At 39.8% G+C, this 20,500-nt stretch overlaps 1 protein-coding gene and 1 long non-coding RNA gene across 2 annotated transcripts in view; one reads left to right on the top strand and one right to left on the bottom strand.

The window, feature by feature from the left end:
- Positions 1–2,029: 2,029 nt before the first annotated feature.
- Cyyr1 (cysteine and tyrosine rich 1) overlaps positions 2,030–20,500 on the bottom strand; it is a 98,242-nt gene continuing 79,771 nt past the window's right edge. Inside the window, exons 3-4 of the mRNA XM_059277231.1 lie at positions 13,290–13,447; positions 2,030–3,801 (exon numbers count right to left, since the gene is read on the bottom strand). Coding sequence (XP_059133214.1) covers positions 3,635–3,801; positions 13,290–13,447 — 325 coding nt within the window. The 3' untranslated portion in view covers positions 2,030–3,634. The remainder of the gene's footprint in view (positions 3,802–13,289; positions 13,448–20,500) is intronic.
- The window catches only part of LOC131922445 (uncharacterized), a 7,332-nt gene continuing 3,266 nt past the window's right edge, over positions 16,435–20,500 (top strand). Inside the window, exons 1-2 of the long non-coding RNA XR_009382287.1 lie at positions 16,435–16,743; positions 18,789–18,893. This is a non-coding gene — a long non-coding RNA (uncharacterized LOC131922445). The remainder of the gene's footprint in view (positions 16,744–18,788; positions 18,894–20,500) is intronic.

Here is a 20,500-nt window from a genome sequence, read left to right as displayed (position 1 = left end):
TGATATTGGATTGAATGTTTTAGGTTCCCTTTTAAAGTGACATAAAGGTCTCACCATCTATCCCCAGTGTTCAGCAAACAGTTTAAAAGCACACAAAAGGATCCATGTAAAAATACAAATGTTAAGGTCACTTGCAGTAGACTATGGCACATTTGAATTATTTATTGACTGCTTTTACACTTCATAAAAATATGTACTTGGGTAAAAGACAATGCCTCCTTACTTACTTTTTCCATTAATTATATAACTTCTCTAAAAGAATAGATTATTTAAAGTTTATAAAATGTAAAAATTGGCTATTACATTTGAGTATATGTATATCTATAGAAAGAAATCAAATTTTATTTCCCTCTTTAAAAAAAGTCTGTTGTATGTGGTCAAATTCTGACATTTTATTGCTGCTATAAAATCCCTGGGAATATCTGATTTCTCACCTTTTATTCCACAGTTGGAACAATGTTCATCACATCAGTGACTAAAGCCAAGTGTTTTTTAGGTGACGTTAGTAATAACTAAGGAGACCTTAGCTACCAGAATCTGTTGAGTACCTTTGATTTTGTTTAAATAATCAAATTAATGAATAAAATTCATCTACTGTTTTCATTGTTGGAGATACAACTGGTCACTTCACACCTACCTAAAACATGAGCAAAAAAAAATTGAAGCTAAAAGGACTGATCTGCTATTCCTTTTAGATATCCTTTCTAGAATATTTCTTTACTACATAGCCAGATTTTGTTTGGAATCTTTATGGCAGGGATCTTCACAAAGCTATCTAGTCAACAATACTGCTGCAATTGTTATTTTGTTTTCACAGATCTGTCTTAGAGACGGCATGGGTTTGATCTTCTGCCCATATCAGTAACACTTCTTCCATGTCCCCAGTGAAGCTGCTTGTCTTTCTTGTGAGGCAAATTCCACAAGAGAATCGCAGGAATACTTTTTGATTTTCCAGTGCACATGAAAGTTATGTTTATACTGTACTACAGTTTATTAAGTGTCTTCAAAGCAGTATACATACCCGTACTAAAAATATTTTATTGCTTAAAAATGACGACTAGCACCAGAGCTTTCAGCGGGTCCAAATCTTTTTGGTGGTGGTGGGGTGAGTGTTGCTCAGCGATTAGGCTAGTGGTTGCTGAAGCTGGGTGGCTGTTTGTTCCTTAAAAGGACATTGAAGCCTGCTGTATGAGTTGAAAGTTCTCTTCACCATAGGCTTCTCTGCAGCATGTGATGCTGTTTGGTAGCTTTTAATGAACAGCGCATCTTCCTTCAAATTTGTAGTCACCTCTAATCCTGCTGCTAACTTACCAAATTACTTAAAAATAAATCCTTGACTATCACCTCATCTCAGCTCACAGCACCTTTCTCCAGGAGGATATTTCCTCTGAAGAAACCACTCTTCATTGCTTAGCCATAAGAAGCAATTGTTCATCTGGTAGCGATATCATGAGGTGTAACTGAGTTACATCTTCAACTTTCATCTCTAATTCTAATTCCTTTGTGGTTCTACCATATCTGTAGGTACTTCCTCCACCAAAGCCTTAAAACTGCCAAAATTATGCATGAGGGTTGAAATCAACTTCTTCCAGATGAATGTTAATGTTGATATTCTGACCTCTTTGCAGGAATCATGAATGATTCCAATAGCTTTAGCAATGGTGAGTTCTTTCAAGGATGCCTCAGACTTATTTTGTCAAGCCTCCAGAAGACCCCATTTCTGTGTCAGCTATGATCTTATATAAGGCAGTTATTAAATAGTAAGGCTTGAAAATTGAAGTTACTCATAATCTTTTGGACATGGAGTGGGTTTGGGACCTGAGTAAATATAAAAACATCTTTATTTCTTCATACTTCTCCATCTGAACTCTTGGATGATCAGTGCATTGTCAATTAACAGTGTAATTTTGAAAGAAACCTTGTTTTCCCCTGAGCAATAGGTCCCAACACTTGGCTTAAAATATTCACCAAACTATATTGAAAATTGGCGTAGTTGTTCTATTTATAGACTATAGACAGAGTAAGTAGTATATTAGTATATTCTTAAGAGTGCTAGGAGTTTTAGCTAGTAAATGAACATTGGATATTGGCTTCATTTGAGTTCATCATTTATGTTGTAGACACTAACAACTTTTGAGCTTTGTCTTTTGAGCCTTTGGAGTTAGGATGACTTTTTTTTCTCTGGCTGTGGAAGTTGTAAAGGGCATGAATTGAACAGTAGGATCTTTCATTTACATCTAGACTCTGGTTTACTGCAGCCATCTTTGTATGTGATCCTAACTAGGTCTTTGGGAGAACAGGCTGAGGCCTATACAGCAGTGCCTTTACTTCGATGTTGTAGAGGCAGCACCTTTCCTTAACTTCAGGAACTGATCTCTGCTACCTTCAAATCTCTTACAGTATTTTCACCTCTGCCAGCCTTTGTAGGATGAAGACAGTTAGGTCCTAGCTCTGGGTTAAGCTTTATGACTTAAAGGAAGTTGGCTACTTTGATCTGCTACCCAGACCACTAAAGAGTCCTCCTTATAACAATGAGTCACCTTTTTCTTTTCTTTTCATGTGCTTGGAGAGAGATCTTTTTAGTAATCCTTCAAGTAATTCCCATTAGTGTATAAACTGGTATAAAGGCCAGCCTTTCAGCCTATCATAGATTTGAACAAGCCTTTCTCACCAAGATGAATTATTTCCAGCTTTGAGTTTAAAGCAAGAGATGTATTATTCTTCTTTTAGTTTCAAAAGTTAGAGGTCATTGTTGGCTTATTAATTGGCCTAATTTCAACACTGTTCCCAGAAAAGGGAGGGGGAGAAGCTTTCCAGTGTAACAGACAGCACACACAGTATTTATCAATGTACTAAGCTCACTATCTTATAGGGACAGAGTTCAAAACAAAATAGAAGACTACTGTAACAGTATCAACTGTAACTGCTCACAGATCGCCACAGCAGACACAGTAATAACAACAATGAAAACATGTGAAATTTTGTGAGAATTACCAAAATGTGATACAAAGATAAGAAGTGAGTTCCTACTGCTAGGTGAGTGATACTGTTTGGTGCAAGGTTACCACAAACCTTCATGTTATAAAACAAAAACAAAAACAAAAACAAAACACAACACTTGAAAAAATGCAAAAGGACAAAGTGCAACAAGATGAGGTATGCCTGTGCGCAAACCAAAGTTCCCTTCTGGTTCCTTCCATCCATTACCTCCAATGGTGCCAGGCACAGAATAGATTCTAAGGCACCGAATACATATTTGCGGACAAACGAAATAATGAACAATCTAGTTCTCCTAAAGCTATATGGAACACATCTATTTCCTGATGTAGACCAGACTATCCTCTGTTCTTCTTTATTCCAGGTACAATATTGAAATTTCCTAAAGCAGCATCAACATCAGATGGCCTGTCAAGTGGATTGCTTTAATCTGACTGTGCTTGAGTGGATCAGTAGATCCCTTACTATGTAACTTCAGAGAACCAAGCATAATTCTCCATCTAAGGTCAGCTTCGAGCAGGGTAGGAATCTTGGTCTCCACATGGACATTCTGCCTGAGCTGTTATCCGTCCTTAACCAGTAGACAATCATTTTTTTGCATGTTTCTAAATTAAGGCATTTGTTCTGGATAAAATTGCTAATTGGCACATATTCTGTTGTGGGAGGAGGAATGTTTCCTTGAATTTCCAGGATAAGGAGGGGGTGGGGAGCGCTGGGCTGAAGCTTGTGGGGTTGGAGAGTACGGTGGAGGCAAGTCTGCACAATATTCCATCTCGTGGTCATAAGTGTAGGGTGGTGGTGTCACTGAAAAGAAAAGGGAAAAATATCAGGCGTTTAGTAAATATATCAGTTACTGTTTTAAACCACTGTGCGAGCTACTTTGAGAAGGGAAATATATTTTTTTTGCTTCCAAAACTATTAGTATTTGTTTAGAATGTGGACAAGTATGGCTGAACAGGTGTGCTCTCTGTAAGATGGCATTGGATGAGGGCATTTGGAGTTGGGGCTTCCAGAAGTCCCTTGGAAATGGGATGTTGAAGAAGCAGAGGGTAATTCAAGTTTGGCTGAAAGCACAAAAGCAGGAGAGTATGTGCATTTCAGCAGAAAATGGAGAAAGGGAGACATGGAAAAAGAGGCTGAGGAACTGGGTTCAGGATCATCACGCTGGACTTGATGTCATGGGTAGAGTAAGTGATGTGGCATTCTTAGGGAAGAAATTACAAAATTTACTCCTTTAAAAATTATTCCTTGTACATATTCACTGAACACAATACTGTTTATAAAAGGACATTTTCATACAAATACACACTGTCCACTGAACATGTCCTTCTCATAGGCTCCACCCGCTTCCTCCTACCCGCCATTATTCTCCTGCTTCTTGTTTGATTTCTGCTTTCACGTCACACATGATGTTAGGTTTCTGTATAAAATCTAGGAACCACAAATGGGAGTCATGATGTGTTTGTGAGACGGGCTGAATTCCCTTAGTGTGATGTTCTCCTGCTGCGCTATTTCCTCACAAACAACGTAACCTCTTTCTCCTTTGTGACTCAATGCATTTCTACTGCATAGGGACCACATTCTGTCCACCTCTGTGCTGCTGGGCCCTGGTTGGTTTCATAACTGTTACTGTAATTAGTGTTGTAGTAAACATTGACGTGGAAGTATCGTTGCGGCACTTAGAGGAACAGATTAGTGAATGTGCTCTGGTGAAACTACCCTCTCAGTAGAGAGCACAATGGCAGACTGCAGAAATGTGAGGGGATGGAACAGTACGTAAGGGGAATGAGAAGACATTCATGACAGCGAAAAGGGAATAGTCATCAAACACCAAGTGGCTGAGTGTAGGGCATTGGGAACGCAGGAAGGGCTAAAAGTGAAAGGAGAGATCAAAGCATTGAGCAGTTAGCACAAGGGCCCCCAGAACTTGCAGGATAAACACATCTGGGAAGGGAGATGAGGTATTTCCTTTTCTAAATCTTATTTGAAAATCTGTCTTAATTTTGTTTACGGTAATATATGCCAGTGCCTTTAATAATCACATTTACTATCCTTGATATTGACTTCTCCTGGATACTTATTCTGTAGTGATCCCAATCCCGTCTCCAGGGGAGGAAGAGAGGCACCTGGGAGCTGAAATGGATCCATGTCTTCATGATGATAAGCCAAAAATAAAAATCATCCTCAGGATCCAGATTCTACTTGGGAAGTGACAGGCTTTGACTGGTCACTATGCATGTAGCATGGATCTCAAGGCTCATGTCACAATCGTGCGACTAAATCACCAAGCGTTTGGCATTGCAATGACAGCGGAGAACAGCTAGCACTTCAGCAAACTGCTCTTCCCCCAAGGACCTAACAGCGTTCTGATATGTAGGCACACAGGCGGCCTCAACCCCTAACAGGCACATGTGCACACAGGGGGCCTCAACCACTACGAACATAGAAGCAATGCTTCTCCTGGATCTCTCTGGTGTGCCTCTCTTTGTAAAGACCCTGATGTTTGGAGTCATTTACTGACCTCCCCCTAGACAGAGGAAGTGAGAAAAGAGAATTAAGTAACCAGAGAAAAGAGGAATAAGGATCCACCTAAGTGAGGGACATGTCTCCACAGAGCCCTGCTCTGATCATGAGACACTCCCTAGTGCACTGGGGAGACAAGGATCTTTCATCAGTCAGGGAACCGGGCTAAGGGAAGACATCAGCAGAGATGCTCACAGCTTCTTTAACCTTCCTTCAGACCCACCTCACTGTCCTTCTGCAACAAAATGGAGTCATTCCTGTGGAGTGCATACACATTCCCTCTGGATTTTGTGCCCATTTCCTGCCTCTGTTAAATATCAAAGGGCTGATACAAGGTTTGCAAAATGTTTCATGCATACCAAGAAAGGAGGCCCAGCCGGGCGGTGGTGGTGCACGCCTTTAATCCCAGCACTTGGGAGGCAGAGCCAGGTGGATCTTCGTGAGTTCGAGGCCAGCCTGGGCTACCAAGTGAGTTCCAGGAAAGGCGCAAAGCTACACAGAGAAACCCTGTCTCGAAAAAAGAAAAAAAGAAAAAAAAAAAAAAAAAAAAAAAGAAAGGAGGCCCTACAGCCTTTCCATAAACTAGCAGGTCCCAGCGGGCTGCCTGTCACACTGTCACACTGGTTCTTGTAAACAGTGGTTCCACCTTGTTATTATGCTGAAGTTTCTCCCGCCACTGGCATGAGGAACACAGATTGACTTAGTCCACAGACTGCCTCTGCCTCCTCCTCCTCCTCCTCCTCCTCCTCCTCCGTCACAAGCCCATGGTGCATGTTTATGCGTTTGTGACAGTGCACGTATGCTCTACTCTGTCATGGCGTAACACTGCTCATGGACAGTTTGGTGGGAATCCTTACAGTTCTTGCTGCTATGTATTGAACATGGCACTCTCTGCTATGAAGCCATGCTCTTTCAATCACAGAACCTTTGAACTCTGGTGAAATGACAAGGAAGCTGGAGGCTGCTGTTTTGAGTCCTGTTAATCATGAAAGTGGTGCATCTTTTGTAATACAGGCACTGGAGGATGTTACTGAAATAGTGTATAGTGGACTGTGTTATCTTGCTTCATGAGAGTAAGGTTTCATAAGGAAGTAGGTATTCTTCCTCATAAGGAAGAAGGTATCAGTTTATTAATTCTTAATTAATCCTAATGGGATTTGTTCTTTTCAGTTGGGCATATGATTTCTGGAAGATGAGTGGATGCCTTTCTAGAGATGGGACCTTTGAAGCTCTTGCATTCCAATTGTCTGATCTAAGTAGTGTAAATATGCTGTTCATTTTAAATGTCAGATACAGGTGTCTATAATATTAAAAAACAGATGTTGACTATAATGGTTCACATACTGTAATCCCAGCATTTAGGAGGCCGAGGCAGGAGGATCTTGATTTTGAGGCCAGCCTGGGATATAAACTGAGTTCCAGATCATCTTGGTCTATACAGCTGAACCCTGTCTCAAAAATGACTGACTGACTGAATAAATAGAGAAATAAGAAAAAAGATACTGAGGGAAGATAATGAGTTTCGGTGAAGAAATGCAATGTTTTCAACACCCTCAAGTAATATTTCAAAAGGTGCAGAAAATATGGACACAGAAGAATATTATCCTGAATATTGTCACCTTGGTCTGTCAAAGAGGTGTCACACTGAAACCTCTGGTGCATTTATGCCTTTTGCAGTCACATAAAATGTACCATCTTTGCCAGTTCGTATCATAGGACTTCTTACATTGCTGTGTAGTCTCTCTAATGTTTTGTTACTGGGTATGTATTATTCCACTTTACACTTCCCTACTCTGAGATTAACATCTTTATTATTTATAGATGACTGACAAACACCTTTTCACGGGAGACTTCATTATTCTGAATGACTTCTTTGGCATAAAATTCTAGAAATCTTCTGGCTTAAACAGTACTTAATGTGTTATTATTTGCAAATGCATGCCACAGTGAAATCTACTTTCAAAAGAATTGTGGAAGAATCCTCTATAGACACTGACATGGCGCAGACAGGCTGTCATTTGGTATTAGAAATTTCATGTGAGAGAACAGCTATTGTACCCCATCATTTCTTTGATCAAGGCTGGAATTTACAACACCTGTATTCTGTTTTGGTGCTTGAAATTCAAACAGGGTAAATTATGTATTTATTCACTCTTGTTTCAGTCTGGTAACTTATAAACTGGGCTCTTAGAGTTAAGAATAATTGAAGTAACAAGCCTATAAATTACACTTTTTTATTTGAAGAATGATTTGTCACCTAAGTGCGGTGGCACACGCCTTTAATCCCAGCACTGGGTAAACAGAGGCAGGCAGATCTCTGTAAATTTGAGCCCAATCTGGTCTACACAGGGAGTTCCCAAGGCTCAAGAATACTTAGTGAGGCTCTCTCTCCAAAACCAAACAAACAGCAAAACAATAATAACCAGGTTGCTTATTTTACTACATAATTTCGAACATTCCAAAGTTTAAAGTTGTATATAACAAAATGTATTTTTTCACCTTTATTGTTCTGTGATTTGAAAGTATAAAAGCAGTGTTATTTTCACATATCTGATTCACAACCATTTTATTTGGAGTTTACACTGTTTATTTGATATAATTATACACTTTTTTTGGAAACAGGCTATTTCTATGAAGTGTAGGCTGACAGAGACCTTATAATGTAGCCCAGACTAGCTCTGATCCTCCTGGCTCAGTTCTCTTCTGAATGCTAGGACTATCGAGGTGTGGGTCACAGTTTTGTACTTGGTAGACGTAGTAAAGTTTACTTTTCTTCTAAGATTTTAATCTTGGCTAAGTTGAATATCTAAATGTGACTTATTAAATAGTCATCACCATTCTCGGGTTATGTTTTTGTTAGAGAATCTACTTGCACTATCCCTGTGGACCAGGTATACCTGTTTGTACCAGAAGCAGCTTATCATAATTGTTATTGATTTTAATGGATTTAGTATCTGGTAGGACTAGTGAATCACTTTGTGTGTGTGTATGTGTGTGTGTGTGTGTGTGTGTGTGTGTGTGTGTGTGTATACACGTGTGTTTTGTATGTATGTATGTATGTGTGTGAATGTGTGGTGTTGTATGTATGTAATTTATGTATTTGTGTAAACTTTGTTTTACACACAATTTTTAGTACTGTTGCTACAACTCAACATTCCCCTACTCCGTCCTCCTGAGCCCCACCCAGAGCAGCAAGTTTACACAAAGACTTCTGAGTGGCTGGCAGGATTCCCACTGCCCCGCCCTCTGACACACCACACAAATACAGCTGCTGAACATATTAGAAGCTTTGTTCCCCTTTCTCTCAGATAACATCAGCACATGTCAGCTCATGTCCTGCATCTTCCTGTCACTATGAGAAGGACAATCTCCTAGCATGTCCTTCATTTTAGACTCATAATGCAGGAGGGCTTTGCATACCTAGTCTGCCCAATTTCCCAAGTTCCCCCAACCCACTTTGCAGTGTGCTAAGTGGAAAACAAAGCTGGGCATAGGAAAGTTCTAGGAGCCTTCTGGTTCTTCATCCCTTCAGCTAAGGAAGGAGGACATTCTTTTCTGTGTCTGTTTTGCGGTGTGTGTATGCATGTGTGTGTAGATCAACCAAAAGTGTCTATCTCAATCACAGAGACAGACTCTGTTGCTAGGACCATCGACTGGGCTATGCTAGCTGGCCAGCAAGCCCTTGGCAGCCTAGCCTGGGGTCACAAACATGTGCCACCACACCGGCTTTTTACCTGGCTGTTGGAGATTCAACTCAGGCCTTCCTGCTCGAGCAGCTGACCCTTTATCAACTGCCATGTCCTCACAGCCCTAACAGTGTCTACTTCTCACAGAAAGATGAGCTGTTGAGAAAGCATTTGTTGCACGCTCAGAGGACTTTTGAGTTTGGGGATGGAAGAGGAACTTAAGTAAGGGAATGTAAGACTATTATCTGAAGCAGATGAGTGTGAACAATAACTTCATGTTTATCTCTAATTAAAAATTTGATTTTTGCATTGATAAGATGGCTCAAGGCAATAAAGGTGATGGGCCCACAAGCCTGGCAACTGAGTTTGAGCCTCAGAACCCAAAAAAAGTTGGGAGAAGAGAATCAATTGCACAGAGTTGTCCTCTGGTCTCCATATGTGATCTGAGACACAAGCACCCACAACTATCACCAAATACTCGCAGTAATAATAATAAAGTAATAATAATAATATATTTTTTAAAATCTGATTTTTCTTTCAAAAGATGGCTTCCTCTGCTGCACTATCAAACTAGAATTGTAGCATGAATCTTAAAGAGTCTTATTAATAAAATCAAACCTGGGGTAAATGCTGGAAAATCAGAGAAGCAGAACAAGCCACAGCTACCTCACCTCGCCAGTTCCTCAGCTGGTCCTGTTTCCTCAGACTGGAAACCTCTCAATCCTCATACTGAATGAATCTCAGCTGAACTGTGCTGCTCCAAAGCCTGAAAGCTCAACCAGCCAAATGCTTCTAGTTCCTGGTTTTCATGCCTTATATACCTTTCTGCTTTCTGTCATCACTCCCTGGGGCTCACTTCTTGGGATTAAAGGCATGAGTCTTTATTTCCAGTGTGGCCTTGAACTCACAGAGATCCATGCCTCCAGAAGGCTAGGATTAAAGGTGTGAGTGCCAACATTTTCTCGCCTCTGTATCTAGTGGCTGTTCCGTTCTCTGACCCCAGATAAGTTTATAAGGGTGCACAGTATTTTGGGGAACACAATACCACCACATAGAATCATTATTTTTCTCCTCATCCTACAACATGCAGGGCCAGAACATTCAGACACTTGTGATGTTAAAGCTGTTTTTCAAACCATCATCCTATTTTCTTTGTAAACATCTGAACTCGTTTGTACCACACAAGCCACGGGATTCTAACACTTTGTACCTCTGTCTATTTCTATATCTTATAGATATCTGTAACCCGTCCTGTCCCAAGTATGTGTTCACTGAGGACTTAGCATAGGGTCCATAATTATTGAACCACCTCAACATCTGCTACCATTCCTGGCCATTAAAACGTCTATGTAACGATGACATTTATGCTTTTAATTATCCTTCTCTTCCCCCTGTCATTAGCAATTATAGTAATGTTTTGTAAATCTTTATTTTAAAATATGATTTCTGCTTTTTATTTTTTTTCTGGACTACTCATTCCACTAAGCTGGGAACTTATGTTGATTTCCAACCTATTGAGGGCAAATTAAAGAAAACAATTTAAACTTATGTCATCTCTCTTCTGTCTGCCTGTCCTTTATCAGCTGGTATTTATGAACCAAATGTATCTACTCAAATGACTCCATTGCATCTGTTGTCCATGCTTTTATATCATTCTGTCCCTATAGTAACCATGGTGGGAGGAATGACTAGAGAGAGACATGTGTGAGTCTCCTTAGGTATCAGGGTGTCAAGACATGGGCCCTTAAGAATTGGAATTTACCCCCAGGAACCTTTCGCTGAGAGCACAAGGCTGAAGCTTGATCTCAGCCAGAGGAGCAACTTGTCTCCTGGAAAGAGATTTCACATAATTTTGACAAGTTGTTATACCACCTTGTAGGAGAGACTAGAGCCCAAACAAGAATGGCTCAATGATGGATGGCTCCACACTTTGGTCAGGGCTGTTAAGCTCTGTATATTTCTCTCTATTTAAATCTAAGCCTCATGTCAGATGCCTAAGGATGAACTGATGGTGAATGGGGAGAGATTCTTGGCTTCCTTTATTTTTTTCCTCTTCCCAGTGCGGTAACAATGGATAGATATCCTTGTTTTGTTTTTTCATTATTGTCTGTTTAATTGGCCCATTGAGGTCTGATGGCTGAGCATAGCTTATTAGGGCTGCCAGGGCACAGGCTCTGAATGTAACAACTCTAGCAACACGACTGCCTGGCAGCAGCCAGGCTCTGATTAAGTCCAACATTTAAACTATCCTCTATCTGTATGTAGGAGCTTACTGTGGCTAGACAAGAAAACAGCCATGCAGACTGATCTCACTTTAAAACAGTGACCTTTTCTTAGATGTGTTGGCTGTTGGTGTTGCTTAGAAAGCATGTATTATGCTAGGCATTTCACACATCCCACTTCCTGAAACGGGTTTCATCCTTTCCTCACTTTCTTTCACTTGAAACATATCCTTAACCCTCTTTATTCTCAGCATAAGACTGGGTTCTTATTTCACTGAGAAAATAAGACCAGACTGAAGAAAATATTCTTATATATGTCTACCAAATCCACTGCCTCTAAGTGAGAGAAAGTACACCACTCTACTTGTATACGGGATCCCACTCTCTAATGCTCAGATTCTGAATTCTAAAAATTAAACACATCATTGTGTGTATATGGTGTGTATTTGAGCGTGCGTGGGCTCTGGCATACACATGGAGGTCAGAGGACACCTCTGTGGAGTCGGTTCTCTCCTTCCAACTTTATTTGAGTTGAAGCGATTAAACTCAGCTCCTCAAGTTCTTCACACAGTAAGCCATTTCTCCAGCTAAGACTCTGATCTTTCATAATGCCTCATGCCCTTTATGCTTACCAGCTTCCTCCTTTTTAGTTTATGTAAGTGTATTTATTTGCTAAAGTACAAGATATTATGAACTACAGTTATCTATGGGGGAAAAAATCTAGCATCATCTCTGTTTTCTAGATCCACTTTAAAGTGAAAGTTAAAGAAAATTGTACCTATTTCTCTACGTCATCACACAATGCAGGGTGGTTAGAACGAGACATCCCTGTATAAACTGGTGACATAACTGTTCCATGGTACGGTTAAGAGGAATGTTTTCATTGCAGATATGAGAGAGCTAGAGCAAGAGTGAGTTATAATGGGCTTGGCTTGAGCATCTGAAACCTCAAAGCCCAACCCCAGTGACACACTTCCTCCAACAAGGCCACACCTGCTTACAAGGCCACATGTCCTAATAGTGCCACTCCATTTTCATTCAAACAGCCACATCTACTAAACTAGTACTGCCCATATGTATATGGTATGGGAAACCTAAAAGTGTCAACATCCTCAGAGAAGAATGATTCTCCCTATCTGTCAACTCCCAATTGCTCCCCGGTAAGGGAAGGAGCCTGAAGATAATCTAGCCATCCAAGTCAGAATTTGAACAGATAACTGCAGTTGCTGTGAGTTCATGAAATTGCTCACTTTTTGTACGGTACATATACAAAGTAACATAGAAAACACTAGTCTGATTCTCTATCTCAAGATGAAGGGCTTTGTGTGTAGAATATCATGTGCTCAATATATTTATATTTAGAACTTCTAGAAGATTCTCAACATGTATTTGTGAAGTTATTAATATATCATCTTCGCTCTTTGTTGAGAATTGTATTATGTGGAAGCTGTACTTTTTGTTTAATGAGGACTCCAAAAACTCTTTTCCTAGAGACATGTGTACCTACTGCCTTAGACAGCAGTTTATTGAGACAGATGGCATATTTTCTCCATAATTACTTGTCAGAACTCATTGGCAGGTAAATAGACACAATGGCTGTGAATTTTCTATTTATCTTAATTCTGGCTGACTGGCGATTGCAGTTAATAACACAGCCGTTGAGAGTATGACTATATTTAAAGAGAAGATGAATTGTTTCTGTTTTACCAAGATCTCTGTTCAAGGCTAGAGTTTCAATCTATACTTATTTGGGAATACTCTGGAAAATTTGAGATTATTTCAGTGAGAGTCTTAATGCTTCTTGAAGGAGTAGAGCCTAAGAAGCCTGTTTGGTCCTTCAGAAGTGAGCCTTGTTGCTTACTAGGATAAGAGGAGATGGCATTGATGTGGGTCGTTCTGAGGACACCGACCCGGGTCCCCCGGTTATTCTTCACGCACATGCAGACACATATGGCGATTCCTGCAATGACCCCCATGATGAACACGATTCCAAACACGATGCCGGCAATCGCGGTGCCCCTGAGAAGGAAAACAAAACAGTCTGCTTCAACAGTCTGCAAGGAGTTGAGCTTCAAACACAGCCCACGGCTCTAAGCTAAGTGTTTCTCCACTATCATGCTTAAGGGAGAGTGTTTTGTTTATTTAACAGAAGAAACCCTTGAGTTAATTACACAGATGGTCTCTTGTATTCAACAGGTGAGAAAAACTGAAAACCTGTAGAGGATCTTTGTATAGTACACTTGACAAACTCTCCGTTCAGATTCTGCCTTTTAGAATTTCATAAATTTTGAGCTAGAAAGGTGGTTCAGCAGTTAAGAGCTCATACTGCTCTTCCACAGGACCTGGGTTTGGTTTCCTGATCCCAGATAAAGAAGCTAACAACTACTTATAACTAAAGCTTTAGGGATCCATCACTCTTTTTTGACCTTTGCAGACAATTGCACTCACATGCACATTAACCCTGCCACATAGACGACCATACAAACACACACAGGAATTATAAAAAAAGTATAAATTTATAGTAATATACCAATTATAAAATAGTAATCTAAAATGAATAATAATCTAAACATCATTTAATATGTACTTGAATGGCAAAAATGTGTATATCGAGCAAAGAAAATATTTGTTTCAGTGAAAAAGCCTTAAATTCAACTTAAAATTTATTCTTACTTAAAATGCTTCATAGAATAAAAGGGCTTTTTCCTCATAAAACAAAGAAAACCAAATGGAACATCTGCAGCCCCCATTTACTCAGAGGACAGAACAACAAATAAATATCCCATTAAATTCAGGAATAACGTCATCAAACCCTCTATTTCCACGATGGCTAATCGTTTTCTCCAGAGAGCATTAGCTCATGCAACAAAACCACATGACAAAAATTGTAGAAGACACTCGACACTACTGTTATTTGTACACAACATGATTTGTAGCATCGGTGTGTGTTAGTGTTTTTAGAAGTGGTTCACCTTTACCAAAATGAAGAAGCTGACTGGGCAGTATCTTTTCTTTCAAAGCTTCCCTGGAAATACAACACAATAATGCATGCACAAATAATATCACAAGGACGCCCACCAAGGTGACTGAAGTGAAATGGGCATGATATTCATGATAACTTCCTAGCAATATTGTGAATGAAAACACAAGTATTAACAAATACTGTCAACATTAGTAGGATAACTGTAATATCCCGGGGAGAAATTGTTTTCATGAACTAAATTTTTGAATGGATACCTATCTGTTGTTTTGTAAATACAGGGCAATGAAGGCATTTTCCAGTCTCTTAATTTGTACATTGTAGCCAAAGCAACCATTTCCAACTTTCAGCTTCATTGCTGAAAATAATTGTAAGCCTATTTCTCATCATCCTTTTTAATTAAAAAATTTTCAGTCTCATCTAGAGGTAACTTTTACATGTGTAGTTCCTTCATAATCACGATCTTTAGTTAAAATAGTTAACAGTATTTATATTACCATTGTAATGTACCTTGTTGGGCCAAGTAGAATACTGTGGTAAACTTAAATTTTTCTTACAACCTATTACAAGGAAGTTCAACCAGGTTCATTTTTCCCATATACTATTGCAATTCTTTCCCCTGCCCGTGGTTCATTGAAAATTTTCACACAATTAGCGATAACTTTCATTTTCAAACACAGTAAAAATACTCATCAGTTTTGTTCTGTTTCCATGGAAATCTCTGGAACATTCTACTAACTCAGGTCGTCTGAATCCAGAGCTCTTTTCTTTTCGACCTGGATTCCAGGTTCTCAGTTTCAGGACCACACTCCTGAGTCACTTCTTATGGAGGAATTTGAAAGGAAATTTGTGTGACTGAGAATGACTTTATACCATACCTTCCCTTGATTTGTAAACAGGATATTGCATTAGTTCAGCTATACAGTTAACACCTCAGAAGATTCGCCCTATAAGAAAGAAAGGCTTATTTTGGCTCATGGCTTCAGGGGTCTCAGTCTGTGGGCGCTTCTTCCTGTTGCCTTTGGGCCTATAGCACACCAGTACACCGTGGTAGAAAGGGGTAGGGGAGGAAGTTGCTCGCTTTTTGTCAGTCCGAAAGCAAAGTGAAGCCTTTGAGAGCTTGATCCCAATGACCCAACTTCTTTCTACTGTGCTCCAGATTTTTATGGTTTTAGAACTTTCCAGTACTGTCACTCCAAGTACCATGCACCTGAGGAGTGCCTTTGAGAGACACTACTCTACATTCTCAAAGCTGTGCGTGTAATTCTGAAGCAAAATATAATTTCTACGAACCTTGGGGCCTTGCTCACTGTACTCTAGAATCTGTTATTGTTCCACAGGAATTCCATAAATTCTAATTACCTCTCTCTCTTCTTCTCCTCCTCCTCCTCCCCTTCTTCCTTCTTCTTCTTCTTCTTCTTCTTCTTCTTCTTCTTCTTCTTCTTCTTCTTCTTCTTCTTCTTCTTCTTCTTCTTCTTTTCTTCTTCTTCTTCCTCTTCCTCCTCCTCCTCCTCCTTCTTCTTCTTCTTCCTCTTCTTCCTCTTCCCCTTCTTCTTCTCTCTCGGTCTATCTCTGTCTGTCTGTCTCTCCCCTGTCTGTGTGTTTTCTGTTCTGTTCTATTTTTCTGGAGACCTTCGGCATTTTCTACTAGTAGTTTAAAATCCAGAAAGAACTGAACTGACAGTCTCTTAGGATTTATCATTTTTAAAGACTCATTATTGCCAGTTCTTACATTCCATAAATCAACAACTTCTCTACTATTTGACATGGTTTTCCTTCTAGAATCTGTTCTTAGACAAACTCCTGGTTTTTCTTAATTCCTTCTGTCATTAGTTCTCCCTTGTTACTATTGGTTTTTTTTTTCTTTTTTAAATACAATTTATGGGGAATTCATTTACTCAATCTTCCCAAGTTTTATTGACTTCATAGATCAGCTGTTGTAGCTTGAGTTTGTCACCACCATTTCTTGCAATCTACTATGTTCCCTATACTTTTTTTTTTTTTTTTTTTGATATTCTGCTTTCGCTTTCACAGATGTTTATTTTGGTTCAAATTTTCTTTTCATTTCTTTCAAAACATTATTTTCAGCCTCTTTTATTATCTCCAAGTGTACTGATGCCATATCCTTTGAAGCTTTCTATACTCCCTATATTTTCTCTGTCCTGTCTGAATTCCTTTCTTTTGCTTGCTTAATTTGGTGGCTCTCATGTTTAGTGTTCTACTCAGTTGTCTGGTCATCCTTGAGTCCTGCCTGTGGTTAAAGTCTGTTACATGTATTGGGAGCTTGCTGACAAATATGAAATGGGAAGAAGTAAAGTGAAGAGTCTGACAGGAGGTGGTTAGATCTTTGGGGGTTTACCCAAAGCAAAGATTAAGAGACTTTGCAGCCCCTTCATGATTTCCCTTGTTTTATTATGTAATTGTTCCCTCTCACCTCTGTTCTTACCGTGATTCCATCTGCACTAATGTGATAGACACAGCCAGTTGGTATCTTGCTAAAGGTGGAGCCAAGCTATTTAGACTTTTGGATTTTAAAAATGTGAGATAAACAATGCTGTCTCCTTTTTTCTTTATAAAAGTACAGTATTTTGTTACAGAAATCGAGTGCAGACTAATGAAAAAGAAAAAAAGAAGAAAAGGAAAAGGCTCTGGATAGCCTCTTGTGAGCTTAGTGAGCAATGCCAGAAACCAGAATTTGACAAATGAAACATATATGGTCAGTTTTCATATTACTTTTCCTTGATGGGTTTCCTTTTCTCTAGAAAAGCTGTAGCACAAATTGCTAAATGGTCTTATACTAAAAAACTGGTACCAGATATTAGGGTAAATGCTGAAAGATCAGAGAGACAAAGGAACAAGCCACTGCCACATCTCACCTCACCAGTTCCACGAATCCTCTGACTGAAATCCTCTGAGTCCTTACCCAAAAGGCTTCAGTCGAAAAAGCCTCTAGCTGAAAGGGATGCTTCTGCCGAAAAGCCTTTAGTTTCTGTCTCCTCACCCCTTATATACCTTTCTCTACCCAGCCATCACTTCCTGGGATTAAAGGTCTGTGCCACCACAGCCTGGCTCTGTTTTCTCTCCTAGACTGAGTCAATCTCATGTAGTCCAGGGTGGCTTTGAACTCACAGAGATCCAGATGGATCTCTGCCTCCTGAGTGCTAGGATTAAAGGTGTGTGCCACCACTAACCGGCCTCTATGTTTAATCTAGTGGCTTGTTCTGTTCCCTGATCTTCAGCCAAATTTTATTTTAGGGTACACAATGTATTACCACTCTTGTTCTTGGAGAACATGAGTCTGACTGGAAATTCCCTAAAGCATGGACTTTTTGCTAGAGAGGTATTGAATTTTCCCACGGCCCTCATGCGTTAACTCCAGGAACCCAATACTGTTCTGCCATGACTGCTGCCTTTTAGCTTTAAAGCCATGGCTTCTGAAGCCAGACTACCTTCTGACTGCAGCTTGGGCACCTCAATCAAGATGCACAGCTTCTCTTCTCCTCAGTTTTGTCTTTCTCCAGCTTGCTGCTTATCAGCCTTTCCTGCTAGATGTCTTGTCATAGATTTGTGTTCACGAGTCATTTGCCAGATACATAGATTCTTTCTGCCAGTGTGCTGTGAGCATCTATCCCACATCTTCTATGATTAGCTCATAATCTCTCCCTCAAAGCAAGGTATCTCACAAACCAGAAAGGTTGGAATATTGAAAAGCACAGTATGTTTGTGGTCCCTTGAGGCAGCCTTGTTGTGTTCTCAGAACACTCATGTTTCTACAGTGTAGGAGGGGATGTTAATATCCGCACGTTACCTAGAGACCACTAAACAGCCCCGGGTTGCTTCAAAACCTATTCTTACACCATCAACCCTCACACGCATGTCTGGAATCCTTAAACATGCTGAAAAGTGAAAGGACAGACAAAGGATCTGAACTGGCGTTGCCCAAAAGACATCTGTCTCTAAGATTCTTCCCCAGCTCACTTAAAAAACAGAATGCCACCGAGGAGCCCAAAGCACTCTTATTTCTTACAGGAATTTCCATTCTGTTATCGAATCACAGAGGTTGAATGGGAGGCAAATCTGGAAGTGTTCCTATTAGCAATTAAAGAGTGGCGGAGTCTAGTCGTTTAATAAATACTTCTCTGCAAAGAGAAAGACTTGTAGGAGGAGGTAATTTGAAGGAAGACAATGAAAAGTTATCTGTAAATCTCCTTTGTATTATAATTTTCAGTTTTAAATAAAGTTAAATTGGAGGGCTTAATTCATGCTCCTGAAACAATCAATGGCTCAATTATTTAAGCAAAGAGTTTCCAAAGTCTGTGTTCTGCAAGCTGTTAAGATATCAAATTGGAGCAAATTTATATTCATGAATCCTCCTTTCAGAAAGAAGAAAGTGGGAAATGAGTTGCATTTTGTCCCTCTGTGGACAGTTCTGGTGAGAGCGCATCTTCCTAAGATCATGAGGATTGCTGCAGTGTGCTAAATGAGGTTGGTGGATTTTTCTAGATTAAATCATAATTTTGGTGTCTTTGATCCTTTGCTGGCCACCAGCAATTGTAAGTTAGTGCCTAAGACATGTTAAGTATAACATTTATAGCACCATTTATTCTGCTATCAATTGAAAGAAAGAATAAACAGCAATCATCTGTATTTAAATAACTTGAGCAGGAAAGAGAGAAGCTTCTAGCCTGGAAAGTTCAGCATCATTATTCCCTGGAAAAACTTTAAATTTTTTTTTCCCATTGAAAAAAGCTCTTCAAGGTGGGCACATTTCTTCTCCCTTTAAGTTTTTATTTTGGAATAATTATAAATCCAGGGAAACTATAAAACTGATAGAGAGGTCTGGTGTAACCTTCAGTCACTTTCCTCCAATACTTTCCTGTTAGGTAACTAGGGACTATCAACCAAATGAGAAAACAGACATCGGCCTAAAGACTGCTGAGTTCTATGTCAGCTTAACATGTGCACAGAACCACATGAGTACCACAGTCAGTGAGGGGCAATAGTGCATCACCCCAAATGGGTCCCCATGCCACTGCTGTATAGTTACATCCACTCTGCCTTTTCCTCTCCCTCAGTACTCCTGGAGATGGATAAGATGAGTAAACTTTGATATGTGGATGGAAGTGTGTGTGTGTATGAGTGTGTTAGTGTGTATGTATGATTTAAAAATTTATATGACATGAAAGCAGAGGAGGAACTATTTGGAAAAAGAAAATGAGGTGGTGGGAGTGGAGGAAGGATAATAGAGGCTGATGAGGGTGGATATGACCGAAGTACATTGATACGTATGTATGAAAATGTCATAATGAAAGCCACTATTTCATATGCTAATTATATAAGTTAGTTAGATGAACACGCACACACCCTCCTAAACAAAAAAGGTTCAGAGAGCTTCTAGGCTGATGTACACACTGAGGTGCTGGGACTGGGGTGTGTCAAGAATGAGTATTGTTACTGGCCCCCAGACCTTAGCATAACTGACTCCATGATGGAGGTACCATTCAGGCCTTGGAACCCAACACATAGGCAGCACCATCTGCCAAATCAGAACAAAGACCTAATTCATCAAAGTTCATATTTCTGGGAAGGTCCCTAAATATACAAGCATTGCTTTTTTGCCTTCTCTAGTTCTGGCTAACTGTTCTTGCTAACTGGGGTGTGTCAGCCCAGGATATGAATTTTGTGCTTAAAAGTTCACCCTGAAAAAGGCTGAGGACTGCACCAGAACAGCCAGTATAGTCGCCAGCCAGCTAATAAAGACTTTCTTTTGGCTTGAACCCATGTCTGAGTGGTCTTCTCTGGAGGACACTTCGCAACAGGAATGAAGCTCAGAAAGTGCCAGCACCCCTTCCCAACACTTTATTTTATGCATCTTATATTTAGTTCTTTCTGACAATAACCAATAACAATAGCATATTACCAATAACAACAAGTAAGTGTTGAGTCCTGTAGGTGTTTTCTACAAATACCCAAGGCCCATAGTGGGGAAGTAGGAATGCTTTGTAGCCAAGGCACTGGGAAGTATTGATAACCAGAGGACTGGAAATTTGCATCTGTCGTCTGAGGTGAGGAAAAGCTTAATGGACTAAGTG

This window comes from Peromyscus eremicus, chromosome 12 (assembly GCF_949786415.1).
Source record: "Peromyscus eremicus chromosome 12, PerEre_H2_v1, whole genome shotgun sequence".
In the NCBI taxonomy this organism is placed as follows: domain Eukaryota; kingdom Metazoa; phylum Chordata; class Mammalia; order Rodentia; family Cricetidae; genus Peromyscus; species Peromyscus eremicus.
This window is presented reverse-complemented; position numbering and strand designations above follow the sequence as displayed.